Source organism: Balearica regulorum, chromosome 6, assembly GCF_011004875.1.
Source record: "Balearica regulorum gibbericeps isolate bBalReg1 chromosome 6, bBalReg1.pri, whole genome shotgun sequence".
NCBI lineage: Eukaryota > Metazoa > Chordata > Aves > Gruiformes > Gruidae > Balearica > Balearica regulorum.
In genome coordinates, this window is record NC_046189.1 from 42,790,216 (window position 1) to 42,803,950 (window position 13,735).

The 13,735-nt window shown below is 47.7% G+C and overlaps 1 protein-coding gene across 2 annotated transcripts in view; it reads right to left on the reverse strand.

Moving 5' to 3' along the window:
* Positions 1-743: 743 nt before the first annotated feature.
* The window catches only part of ACVR1C (activin A receptor type 1C), a 59,269-nt gene continuing 46,277 nt past the window's right edge, over positions 744-13,735 (reverse strand). For both annotated transcript variants that reach the window (XM_075757395.1, XM_075757396.1), the window contains 7 exons: positions 6,902-7,147; positions 5,287-5,517; positions 4,890-5,057; positions 4,206-4,362; positions 3,386-3,510; positions 3,023-3,153; positions 744-2,696 (listed from right to left, as the gene is read on the reverse strand). In XM_075757395.1, the coding sequence (XP_075613510.1) occupies positions 2,571-2,696; positions 3,023-3,153; positions 3,386-3,510; positions 4,206-4,362; positions 4,890-5,057; positions 5,287-5,517; positions 6,902-7,147 (1,184 nt within the window). In that variant the 3' untranslated portion in view covers positions 744-2,570. The remainder of the gene's footprint in view (positions 2,697-3,022; positions 3,154-3,385; positions 3,511-4,205; positions 4,363-4,889; positions 5,058-5,286; positions 5,518-6,901; positions 7,148-13,735) is intronic.

Sequence of the window (13,735 nt, forward strand, 5' to 3'; positions counted from 1 at the left end):
TCACGGGTACCCCATGCCGCAGGTCACCCTGCAAGATGGCTCTGTCACTTCAGTAGGCTTCACTCTTTGAAATGTTCTCCTCGTTAATTGTTCTAAAGCTCTGGGTTTAGTACATATTTTAACACACTACTCTGGTTGTTCACAGACATTTGATTATTTTTTTTCTCCGTACAAGAGCTACCTGGATCTGTAAGCACCGGGAGCTCTGGAAAGACGGACCGTTTCCTTTTGGGCATCTTCCCGAGCGCTAAAGCGATTCTGAAAAGTTCATCTCACCCGCACAGCTGAAATACTTTTGAGGAAACAGCCCTAAATCAGCATACTATTTAAAACTACTTTTACTCCACTACCATTGGTTTCAGAGACCTTATCCTGCAAATACAGCAAGAGCTGACTGCAATGGACAAAATGTTTCCTTTTCCCAGCTAAAAAAATTAAATCCTTGATCGGTCCTTTTTAACATAAGGGTTTTTTTTCAAGTTATGTTCTACAAGAACAAATGCTGGATCTTATGTTCACAAATCTTTTGATGCTCAAGTCAGCATCACCCTTTGGATCATACAGTTGTAACAATAACCTCTCAAACAGCTTAGAACATACGCATCTGTTGATAAATCTGGTCTAGTTTATGCAGTCGGAGCACATAAGAATTAAACCTATAAGATGACTTTGATTATATGTCAGAAAGCGCACTGGAGAAAAATCTACTAGCAACCTAGTAGAAATATTCTTCACCATTCAGCTAACAGACCATGCAAAGATTTCATTATTTACCACAGCAGGAGTGACTAAAAGTTATGCAAACAGGTAAATTGCATTAGAGCCTATTTACGGGGCAATCAGCATCCATAAAGAGCCCATAATGTCCTGGAGTGCGCGTGTCAGGCTGAAACATGGAGCACTGATACTACTGACCACCCCACTCAGTAAAAGTTTAACCCACTCTTCCATGCAAGAGCCCCAGTTCAAGAGGTTTCACATCAAAGATGGATTTTAAATACCGTAATTAGCTAACAGCTTACTTCCACAGAGCTGCGTGTGCTACATCGAATTTTTGCAAAGCTTTGCTACTCTGGAGACATTTCTGGGCTTTATTTCCATGGACCGCCTCGATTTAGAAACATTTAAAGAACCGTATTATTATGAAAGGTATAATTTTGGCTATTAAAAATATTAGACTACTGTATTCAAACGTTGTGGACCACAGAGTGGGGCAGAATTCTCAAAATGCCAGAACATCAGTGAATTTTGAAAAACCACCCTGCTTTTTACAGCATGCAGTATTATGGAAATATGATTAGAGATGTTAACGCTTTTCACCAACCTGGTGCTGTTACAGAAATCCATATGAAACCTTTGAACAGGCTGCATTGGCTTCATGCAAGGACATCAGCGCTTTAAATTTACATTTTAACAGGTCCCTAGGCCGCCACAGCTGACAGCAAACAGTGATCCAGTCCTGAGCACAGGGACATTTCAAACTTGAATTTTAAGTGCCAAAAGCCAGGGTGGCAGAAAGCACGGTACCCTCCTGAAGAAGTCATGGGCACTGCTCCAGCATACAGCCTCCGCACCAGCTCCCCGCTCCTGAACACCGCAGCGGTGGCTCCCGGTTGCGTGGGCATCCCCAAATCCTCCGGCACAGCGAGGAGGGCTGCACGGTGCCACACTGCGATGAGAAACGAACCTTTCTGCCAGGTTTCGACTGTTTTCCAAGAATTACTTTTGTTAAAGCTTCCCCCTCAAACATCAAAAGGCACTAAAAAAAAAAAATGTTACCAGTGACAGATTGGCAAGATGTTGTTTAAAAATATATACTTTCTCAATTTAGGTGGAATTTCTCCCATTCCATCCCTATATATCTATCGGAAAAGTATTGCCTCCATTATTTTTCCTACTAACTGTTAAAAAGAAAAATTGTCCCTTGAACGATATATTCAATGAAAAAATGAACAGAGTAACATAACACCAAATCCTAACTATAATATTGTATATGAAATCAAGACAATAAAAATAAAAGTTAATAAAAACTGACTAGATGCTTTTGTTCACAATATACCTGCTTAGTGGCATTTTGCTTAGGTAATGATAAATATAGTATTTAAAAATGCATTTTACCAACAGTCCCTTTTCAGATTCCTGCGTAAAAATATGTAAAAAGCTGGATTAAGTTTGGTCTTTTACTTTGTTCAAGGACACAACATGCGGTTTCTCTTGCAAACAGGCTTTAACCAATACCAGCTATTTCCAACACGCTTGGGGTTTGACTGGGATAACAAGCGCAACAGCGAAAGGTATTTTTACACTGCCGTGGTGTTTTAAGCTCCGTTCTGCGATTAGCCTAGGGTCTAGTTTACTTTAGAAAACCAAAGCGAGTCATTGACTTGCTGCAGGAAACACAAACGCCGGGGCAGGAGCTGCCCCTTCCAGCGGCCAGACATGAAGCTGGATGCCGGTGCTCTGGGTTGGGCACCGAAATACTGAACCACGTGATCTGAGGTAGACCAAAAATAAAAATAATATCACACGTCAAAAGATGAGCAGAAGAATCCATTCCCCAGGGATCTCCGTCAGGCTTTGGAGTCCTCCTGCACACAGAGCTGTGAAATCGTCTTCTTCACACGCAGCGCGGTCAGCCGCGCGGCACCGTTGGCGTACCAGCACTCGCGCATTATCCTGCCCATTACTCGCAGCGCCTGCACAGCAGAAATTAAAAGAGCAGGTCAGGAATAAAACCGTCGCCCCCTGCTTTTAATTTTTTAAGTGCAATACTGGAAAATAAAATACAGGTCTCTGAAAGGGTAATAGAGCAGCAGCGTCACAAATTCAGACCTGTATTCGAGAGAGTGCAGCACTTGGCGCAAAGACAGTTCTCTCTGTCGGTCTGGGAGCAGAAGCAGAGCTAGACATCTGCAACACATTTCAGTTCAGGAGAGGCTGGACATCGAGTTCCCTTTGTCTCACTGAAAAATCCTGTCTTAATTTAAATATGCTTTGTAATAAACTGGAAAACTGTTTTTACCTCACAGCTTTGCCACTGGTTTGGAATATTTGGTCTGAGCTTCTGCTCGCAAACTACCCTTCTCATGTCTTCTATCGAAGGATCAGAAGGCACAACATCATAGTAAGGCAACTGGTATTCCTCAGTGATCCCTAGGAAAGATTTATTGGGTACGTTACACAAAATCCAAAATAGCTGCTCCAGAATAAACTAATTGTTTTTACAGGCAATGAGAGAGAACAGAGGAACGCTTGGGGCCACCTTGAACAACTGCTCCACAGCACGCTTCTACCGCCACGTACTGCCACGATAAATGAGAGTGCTTTTGTTTTATTTAAGATAAAAGCGGTCTGGACTGCAAAATGGAAAGGCCGGAAACCTCACCTCCAATGGAGCACCTTCGGGCGATCTCCCAGTACACCAGCCCAAGAGAGTACATGTCTGCACGCTTGAAGGACTCGAAGATGTTCATGTTCATCACATCATCAAGTATCTCAGGAGCCATGTACCTTTAAAGCACACAAAGGTCACTTTGCTAGAGGGGGTTCATACAGAAGACTGCCGCCGCATGCCGGGAAGCAGCCGGTCCTGCCGGGAAAAGGGAAACTCCTTTTGACAGTGATCCTTTTGACAGTGAGTGGGAGCAAGAGAGTTGGCCTGGGTGCTGAACACAACGCTGAGAAAGCCCGAGGCAACGCTTTGTGCTGCGCAGAGCAAGCGCTTCCTGTGCACTAAGCCACCTGGAACCCCATCGACAGCCAGGGACGGGTTGCCGGTAGAAACCCAGCACGTGCTCCATCAGAGGCACTGGTCTGCAGCTCTGCTCCGCTGCTCACCTCGCCCTCGGCCGCCAACCGCCGTGCTGTCAGAGGCAGGCAGGTCGGAAGAGCAGCGCTGCGGCCGCCTACACCTGCACAGGCCACCTCATGGCGCTGGGAGCGATGCCCTGGCTAGGCCCAGAAGCACGCGGGGCGACCGACGCACCATGTCCACACTGCGGAGCCGCGCTCCAGGTGGGGCAGTGAGCTCTGTCCCAAGCCAGGCTGGCAACCGCCTCCCGCACCACCCAGCGTGAGGTCTGCCAGTGCTCGGCAGCCGCCAAAAGCAGAGGGGAAGTCACCGGTGGAGGAGAGGGCCTGGGGGCTGAGCGGAGCCGTCCCTGCGGGGCAAGTCAGGCCGGCGGCCAACAGCCACCCTCACCCACCTCCTGGTCCCCACCCTGGGGTTCTGGGGAATGTCAATGGTGTTCAGCACCGAGTCGTGCTTCACCGCCAGGCCCAGGTCCGCGATGGCGCAGCTTTCGTTCCTCTTCACTAGGATGTTTTTAGATTTCAGATCTCGGTGCGCGATCGCTGGCTTGCCTGTTCACAGAAACGGAAAGCGCCATCAATTTTGAAAGCAACGGTATGAATTTTAAAATAATGAGCAAGGAAGCAACAACAGTTTTATGAAACTTTGTTACTATACTCTGTAAAAAAATATTGAAACCTATTTTATATTAAGTAAGGCTCTGCTAAATGCCATCAAATAAAAACAAAACTTGAGGGCATTTTTGTCCAATATCTCTATTTCAGGAATGAAACACAAAAAGAGAAACTTTAAGTTCAAGCTCCGAATTCATTCAGAAACTCCTTCGTGAGCGCTCCCCTCTAGCACAGCTGCTCCACAGGCATCCACCACGTAAAGATGTGGAAGGAGGCGCAGACAGCGAAAGCAGGAGGATGATATTCCTATTCTGTTTATACTGCACTACATACACTAATAGCGTTTCCCACAGTACAACAGTTTGCAAAATGCTTTACTGTACCACATCACCCATAAATGTTTTTGCAAATACCACTGAAGCTCCCTAAAATACCCGAAGGACAACTGGGAGGGAAGCCCTTGCCTTGCGTGCCGACGATCTCCATGTGGAGATGTGCCAGGCCGCTGGCCACCGACAGCGCCAGCTTCACCATGCCCTCCACCGTCACCGTGCCTCTGTTCAGGTAGTCGAACAGCGAGCCTTGCTCATGGTACTCGGAGACGAGCCACAGCTGCGTCCACGTCCCGTTATCTACACGGAGGAAGCAAGATTATTCAAGCTTTATTAAAAAAACTAGCCAGGAAAAGGCTTCCCCGTTTTGTGGCTGGCTCAGGCACGCAAAGGAACAAGTCTGCCGGCCGTCCCACCGGGAAGGAGCTCAGGAGACCTGCGAGGTTCCAAGTGCTGTTTCGGATGGGAGCAGGGGCAGCGACAGCCATTTCAGGACAAGCGCCCAGGATTCACGCAACTGGCAGCATACCCTTGTTGTCGGCAGCAATAAAGCCCAGGATATTTTCGTGTCTCAGCATGACTGTCTGATAAATTTCTGCCTCCCGAAACCAGGACCGCTCATCTCTGGAGGAGAAGATTTTCACAGCTACATCTTCCCCGCACCATTTTCCCCGCCAGACTTCGCCAAATCGGCCTTTTCCTACAATTTCCTGCAGGACAATAGTCCTCGCGATTGTTCTTTGCACAAGCAGAGGTAAACCTAGTGCAAAAAGGAGAGATGGGTATTTGTGAAATAGTTCAGCAGTGATCTTTAAACCCCAAAGCTGGACATATCCAGTGAGTTGTACTCATGACTTTGCTTTCATAGACTATGCGGGCCCAAACTAATAAAATAAATAAAAATTTTAAATAAATAGATAATTTAAAAAAAATTATCATAGTCATTTCATTTTGTTTTGCTAGCCATAAACCCCTGGTTCATCTGATTTGACACTGTATTTGTTTGGGACTTAAAACAAAGAAATTTGTTTATTTGGTTTACTTTTAAATCAAGACAACCTTGCTTTTAACAGAGCAAAATAATCAGCAAGAAAAAATTATAGTTTGAAGGACAGCTTATTCAAATTTATTCAACTTTTCCTTCCAGTTTCCTCGTCAGAGCCCCCACACCCCCTTCACACGGGCTGGTCCTGCTGCCCGCAGCGCAGAAAACTCCCCGTTTGGCTGAAATGGGAACAAACTGGGGGTGCACATGGGGCTCAGCCTGCCTCCACTGTGGGTCGGCACAAGTAACGCCCTGCTCTTAGCTCAGGGATGGCTACGAACAGGTACAGCTTCAGGGTAAGCAGGCCGAAGTCTGCTCATTCTACCTGTGAAAAACCATCAGGGAAGTACCCTAAATTCATCCTGACAGGCATGTAGTTCGTGGAAAATAAATTAAATTAAGCACCATTTATAAATTTTTCATTTATAAATAAAAGTAAGCATGATTTAGGTCTTTTTCAAGTAAATAAAAGTTCTAGTGACAGAAAGTTGGGCTTTACACACTGATGTGCCGCCAGCCTGACAAGCCTGAATTTCAATAGCAACGGAGGCATCGCAGTAGATAGAGTATCAGAAATGGGAAAAATATTTTAAAAGTTGGTGTTCTGCTCAAAACAAGAATTTAGAGTAACGTTATTTTGGCACTGCTATCAAAACGTCAGGAGTGGCATCCTGACTCATCAGTTAAATTCCGTACCTTTTATTATCAGTTACGCCACATCAGCCAGCAGTGTTTTGTTTCACACTTGAAACCGACTTCTGAATTAACATTTTGGACTCTTCCATTCAAACAAAGAATCGACCTTGTGTAATTTGACAGAAAAAGGGCAAACAAAGCCCTGTTGCCGCCGTAAGGCGTGGCCAAGCGTATTGGCACAAAACCTCCCTTGACATACGACCCGTCACCGGTGTAAGAGCCTCTGAGGTCAGACCCCCACCTGCACCCTCTGCCCGGCGGCCAACTTTCATCGCCCTACAAGCAAGGTGGCATGTTTGCCTTTGGTTTAAGTATCAAGAACATTTGCTCCAAAAGTTGGCGGCAAAGGCATGGCAGCTGCGCCGAGGGCGATGGGCAGGGCAGCTGGGCAGCCCTCACCTACCAGAGCCAGAGCCGGAGGTCGTCATGTCGTAGATGAGATCCTTCAGCGTCTTCCCAGAGTTCACCAGGTTGCACTCGGAGAGGGGCTCCTCCACGTTGGGTTGCTTCGCCCTGCGGCGAGCACAGCGCCGGGCCTGGCAGGTGCATGCTGCCAGCACCACCGCAAGGGACAGGATGCAGACCGGCACCGCCACTGTCACCGCCAGCACCACGGGTCCCGCGCTGGCTTTGCCGGGCGACTCCGACGCTTTCAGAAGACACAAGGAGAGCGGGGTGGAGGGGAAAAGACAGTAAGTGACGGGGCTGCAGAGCAGACGACATATTAAGAATTAATGATCTCCAGAGTCGTCCTGACCAGGACTGGCAGCAGCGAGACAGACCACACTTCCATAAGTTACGGAGTCTTTTCCCCCCACACCTTTCTGCGGGTACCTTGGGCTCAGGTCAGCACTGCGATCACCATCAACACCACCAGCAGTTCCTCAAGGAATCACCGGCAGAGATGTTCGGTGGTGCGTGGCTGGCTGGTAAGGTGCCGTACAGACCATCGCCGCACCTGCCCCGGAACAGCCCCAGGAAAGCTCCTCAGACATGCTGACACGTCACCCTGCCTGCAGGGGCCTGGCCAGTTGTATCTCCACGTAGCTGGCACTAAACCCAGGCAGACAACAGCACAACGCATCCCAGCCGCCAGCTTCTCCAGCTGGTCCCAGCCCACCGTTCAGCACCGTTCACGACAGCAGACACCTGAACAACACTTCCTTGTAACTGCAGTTCCAAAACCGCAGCAGGGACCCTACAGAGCACGCCGTTTTAATCTGTTCGTGTTGGCAAAATGCTGTTCATCTGCAGTTAGCCGATTCCCCGGCTCCCTGCGGCAGCGGGTGAAGAGACAGGGCCAGCAAGCTCACCGCAGAGCCCGACTGAGATGCCCGCCAGCACGCCCACCGCCCCGACAGACGGCAACTGGCGTTTGGTGCACGGTACCACGGGTGGCAGCTCCGTGCGCGGGTAATCGGCGTTCAGAGAGACACTCCTTACCGGCTTTACACCCTGTGGGTACAGTGCCCTTCCCACACTTGACAGTTTTGCGTATAAATTTCTCAGCACACTGTCTCTGCTGAAAATAAATCCTTGGAAAAAACTGATTTCCTAACGCTTAACGCATACAGGAATACAAAGTTCTAGTAAATGAGGCATTAAAAGGACTCCTAAGACAGACCACTTTTGGAACTTGTGTTCACAAAGCTGTATTTCACAAGGGTCAAGAAATGGGACTGTCCTAGATAGTGAATTTAAAACTATAGCGGTAAAAAATATATCAGGAAGCTACAGGAATACATTATTAAGGTGTTTACTTGCATATGTACACTAATCCCTTAATGCCCCCAAAATTGTAAATAAGCTTAAAACAAAACCAATCAACCAACGCACCCCTCCCAAAAAATAAAACAAAACACAAACACGACCCAAAACCCCTCAACGCTCAGAATCACGAGTACCAAACAGGGGGTCTAAAGGCCACGGAAGACCAAAGGATGCAAAGTCACCCCTTAGCCGCTGAGAAAAGAAAAAGCCCCCCTCTCCCTTTAGGCAAATGCTGAGCACTGTGTGCGCTGTAATTGGAATTTTGATGGTAACCAAGACCTCAAGTTACTTCAGTGACTTCCTCCAGCCCACGGTACAAGCCACGTACCCCACGGCTCGGCAGCGCCAGGAGCAAAGGGAGCTGTGCAGAGTTCACCTGTTCCTTCTCCTTCTCTTCATTCTAGCACTATGTGCTTTAACTACGCGAGAAAAGCCAACAGCAGAAGGGCGTAACAGCATGTCTATTCACAGCGCAGATTCAAACCATTCCGAAAACAAAGGTGTTCTGTCTTGCCACAGGCTTTTCCTTTAACAGACTTCAGTAGGACACTGGAGGGGTTATCGGGTAGATTTGCAGGCAGGATCCCTCCTTGCAGCTGCTGCCTGTTACCCGGCACACTGATCTCCCACGCCGTGTTTCGCTACGCTTGCACCCACAGAGGCTTCCCCCAACGCAGGTATGAAGTGCAGGAGGGACGTATCCTCTGTCACATCAACTTTGGCACGGCGACAAACGGGTAACAAGATACTTACTATAAAACGTTCCTTCCACCAACTGCTGAAAAACAGCGTAACATGCAATGAACACAAGATAAAACTTTATTGTTCTTCAGCTGGTGCAAACAGTACCAAAAGGAAAACATTCGGGAAGCTCTGAACGGCAAAAGCCGCACCAGTGGGAAGAGAGACTTGGACGGGCGTCTTCACAGACTGGCACACGAGCTCCGTGCCCTGAACCGGAGCAGCAATTTTCCCCGCTGTATGAAAGCGGTCCTACAGGAAAATACGCACTCCCAGCAGCGAGCGATCTTAAGCACCTGCAGAGCCGGGGGTGCTGCACGTCGAACGCCCACAAGCCGTGGTCCCGGTGGGACATCCTTCCGCTGCGCCCCCTGCTCGCGCCTCAGCCTCGCCGTACACCCACGTCCTCTTCTGCTGCGGAGCCGCTGCACTTCGTCACCGGCCCAGCCGCTGCCGGGGCACAGCAGTCCCTTCTCGCGGCATACGATCCCTGCTGTCCTGTATCCCCCTCCCGATCCTTCCAGCCCCTCCCAACTCTTCCCTCTTTCTTCACAGCTCCCTCCATTCCAGAGCGCCAGTCTTTCCAGAAGGAAACTTCTTAAAAATCTCCAGTTTTGTTCTCTTTTTCTTTACCTTCAAGCCTGTTTCCTTGCAGTTTGGATGTTACAGGTGGCAAACCTGTACAGGTAAAAAAGAGTAAGTTACTGTTGGCTTTCTTTTTATCTTATGATTATATGGATACCTGTGCATATACATAAAACTTTCCAGGATCTCCTGACACTGGGAAGCTGCTCTAGAGATACTTCAATTAGGAGAAAAGCCAAGTTTGCTAAGGGCAGCACGCATTAATTTGCTCAGCTTTTCCTAGCTGTTCCTGCACGTGTTGCACATCAGACGGCCGCAGTGACGCCTCCCCCCCGATCAGGGGGGCGGCACAAGTCAGGATTTCAGACTAGCAGAGTAACGGGGTGACGACAAGCACAAAGCATCGAGGCGTGGAGCAAGGCGAGCAGAGAAACGTGCATTTCCACAAGCACTCTTTTCATTGCAGGACATGCTCCCGACTCACAAGATGAAGCTAAAACAAAGTACCCATTTTTGAAGAGGTTTTAGGATTAAAGCCATATTACTGTACGGGCCACCTTGTCATGCGTTCTGCAAACCTAGGTTTGGTTCACAGCTGTGCCAACAGAATTGAGACAACGATGCAGTTTAGGCTTCTGGGACATGACAATTGGTAACTTGCAGTGCACTGCTTGTACATTGTAAACCACCAAAACAGGTTTTACAGCAGAATTTTAAGGGGCTCATAAAAAAATGCTCAGTATGTCTTTAAAAAAAGTAACAAACCCATTTGTTTGAATTTTAACAGAAAAGTGATCTGACACATTTTTACTGAAAATGTATATGAGGACAATTTGTATCACTGAAGAACCGCAGTGCAGGATTTGCGAGAGAACTGCATCAGAACTTAATTTTTAGAGGTATTTCCCTCCTGTGTGGCATTTTGGGATCCGGGCAAACAGCAGGGCAGGCTGGAGAAAGCGGCAGGTCTAGCAGGGACAGAGCGAGCGCAGCAGGCCAGCAAGCTCATTTCGACACACTGGGGCCAGGAGCAGCAGAGGGCTTGGCTGGACGGGAGGACGGAGGAGGGGACACAGGCAGGACACCCACGGCCATGCTGGAGATGCAGAGCGAGACATCAGAGCGGAGCAGAAGCAAAATTCAAAGACTCACATCCACTCAGGAGGGTGACACCCAGCATCAGGAGTACAAACAGACGCCAGCTGTATGACTTATGCAGTGACAGTTGCTCAGAATAAAATCAAGTTCAGCGATGCTTACAGGTCTCCTCTGAGATGCTGCTAAGTTGAGAGAGCTCAAGTGCAGAAGGCAAGTTACCAGTGAGACTGGAAGCTGAGGTGTCCGGGCCAGTTTGCACGGGGTCTCCACCGAGTTCCTGGCAAACGAAGAGATCCTGACTGTCTAGAGAAGCTTCTTTGAAGGAGTCAACCAGAAACCTCCTTTGTCATCCTTTAGTCTACCGGCTGCACCAAAGAGTAAGTGTGGATCAAGGCTGGTGGCAACTACTCAAACCCCTTCCAGTTCTTCATAGAGCACACACAGGAGACTTGAGAAGTACCATTGCTGTGACTTCTGCGTTCAGTTGGTTGGAGGCCATCTTCAATGCTGAGCAGGGTGTCCTGCAGCCAGCACCGCAGCCGTGCCCAGTTCTGGGCTTGCACACCATGACCCCCGGGGCTTCCCCAGCATCAACCACGCACAGGAGTGACAAGCAGCACAAGTGCAAAACACACGAGACACAAGGTACAAACAGTAATTAAAGGCGACATCACCAAGTAAGTGTGGTAATGTTTACAGCAGTTGTGCAATGTCAAACTCTTTGGGAAAGAAGAAAATCCCTCATGACTACCTAAAACCATCAAATCAACACCATTAATCACAACATTTTGCAATCTGATTTCAAATGTACTATTCAATGACTTACTAATCAAGAATAGAAGCTGAAGACATGTTGCCATGTATGAAACAAAAATAGCACATCTGGCAATATTTAGCAATTTCACAATACGGCATAGTTATATTCCAAGTCATGTAAACAAAAGAGTACTTTCAGACAACAACAAAAAAAGGAAGGATTTTTTTTCCTCCAATGGAAAAGACATTCTCACATACAATGTTTGCCGTGCTTTTGACATATAATGGGCACCTTAAGACTTCTAAAAGCCCCAATTATGCATGTTTAAGTCCCTAAGCTACTCGGGGAAAAAAAATTTGTATTGTTTCCAATGTAGTAAGAAAATATATTGCATCTAGTGGGGGGCTCTAGTCAGACATACAGAATACTTTTAAACAATTTCAAAAGTATACAATTTGGCCTAGAATCTAAAATTAAGTTTCTCCAGCTTCCACCATGACTACAGACCCCGTCGCCCCTTTCAGAAATCAGCTGGGAAAGGTCTGCTTAAGGACCCAGAGGTTCAAGCAAACCCATCGGGAATACGGCTACGAGATAAACGGATGCATTATCTGGATTGCTGTTTCCCCGCTCCCCTGCCTCCTCTGTATTCTTACCAATCCCTCCAGAGAACACAAGCCTGGGACGGCCAAGATGGACAAAAGTATGTGAAATATTTGGAGAATGAGACACCCACAGAGCAGCGATGACAGGCTGGAGCTCTGCCCACAGGGGTTGTGTTGAGGAGAACCTCAGGAGATCGGTCCAACTGGGGGACTGGATTATCCCAGGAACTGCACCGGCATGAAGAGGAAACAGGTTTGTGCATCTCACGCAGCTCTTTCGGTCTCTGAGCAGCTCTGCACCGCTACAGCCCAAGCTGACAGCCCATGCTCTGGGTCACAGCCAGCTAACCTCCTGACAGCCAGAAAGGGAATGTCCCTCGTGTAGAGGCTGATGTGTCCAGGCACCTCTCACGCTGGCCTACACAGGTCCCAGCCATCGCATCTTCTGCAGAGCCCCCGGACCAGCCTCAGCAGGCTGGAAGGCACGAGGTCCAGACAGAGGTCGGTCACAAGCGGCTCTTCCCACTTTTTGTGAGCCCTGACCGCCAGCCGAGGCTGTCCATGCCATAGCACACAAGTTCCTTTTCTTTATTAAAAAAAAGAAACAACAACAAAACAAAAAACCCAAACCAGAAAGCAGCCAGCTAAATCAAGTCTGTGTAACTACTTTGCAGCAGACTAGTAACACAAACTGTTAATGTTGGCCACTGAACTCTAGCAGTGGCTTTCAGAAACCATCAGTTAAGAGAAAACAAAGTAGCCACGCAGAAGAGAGAAACAAATATATAAAAATATTTCCCCTCCTCCTCTTTTTTTGTTTTTGCTCCCTTCCCCATCCTCCCTGTTTTTATCCATCACTAACATTTTAGGAAAGTTAGTGAGAAGAACTGTGTCTTGTCTCTTCACCCATTGCCCAGACCTTCCTTCTAACTCTACTCTTGGACCGAGTCTGTGCTGGGAAAACAAAGTGAGACCTTTCCATCCTGTTCAGTAACAGACGAGGAACGCCAAAAACCCAGGGGAGGGGAAGGCAGAGCCTTGCCCTGACCCACACCCTGCAGCACAGCCGGCGCATCCCGGGCCCCTCAGACCCGGGAAGCTCTCAAGGTCCGTAAGCGACTGAAGAGATTTCCCTTGCAATTTATATTCAAACTGGGGTTTATTCAGAAAATTACTGATTGAAGGCTGATTTTTCTCATTTTCTGCATTCACATACGTACCGTATGAAAGTTTTGGTACCGCAGTGTCTGACTTAACATATCCGTGTACACCGTTCTCCTGAAAGGGCTTTAATGTCTTAAGGCATTTTCAAACAGGTAAATGAAGAGTAATTATCTGTTTATGCAAAACCTACAGATGATATTAAAAAAACCCATCAAAATACGAGAATCTTGCCCAACAGTTAGTCTAATCGGTACCATTCGTCTCCTCTGGCAATAGGAATATACTCAAAGGATTTTTGTCTTAAGAATTCTATTATATTTCCCTTGCTTTCATCCCAGTGCGTGCCACCGTAGGTGACACGAGGGCCATTTGTGCCTTTGTACAGTTTGGGCAATGGGAATAAAGAAGAGAGCTGGCAAATTACTTATTATACAGTCTGCTAATCCCGCTATTAGCTTAACCTTGTTGCATAAAGCCTCCTTCCTCCTCTGACTCATTTGCCATTATGCAAATACAG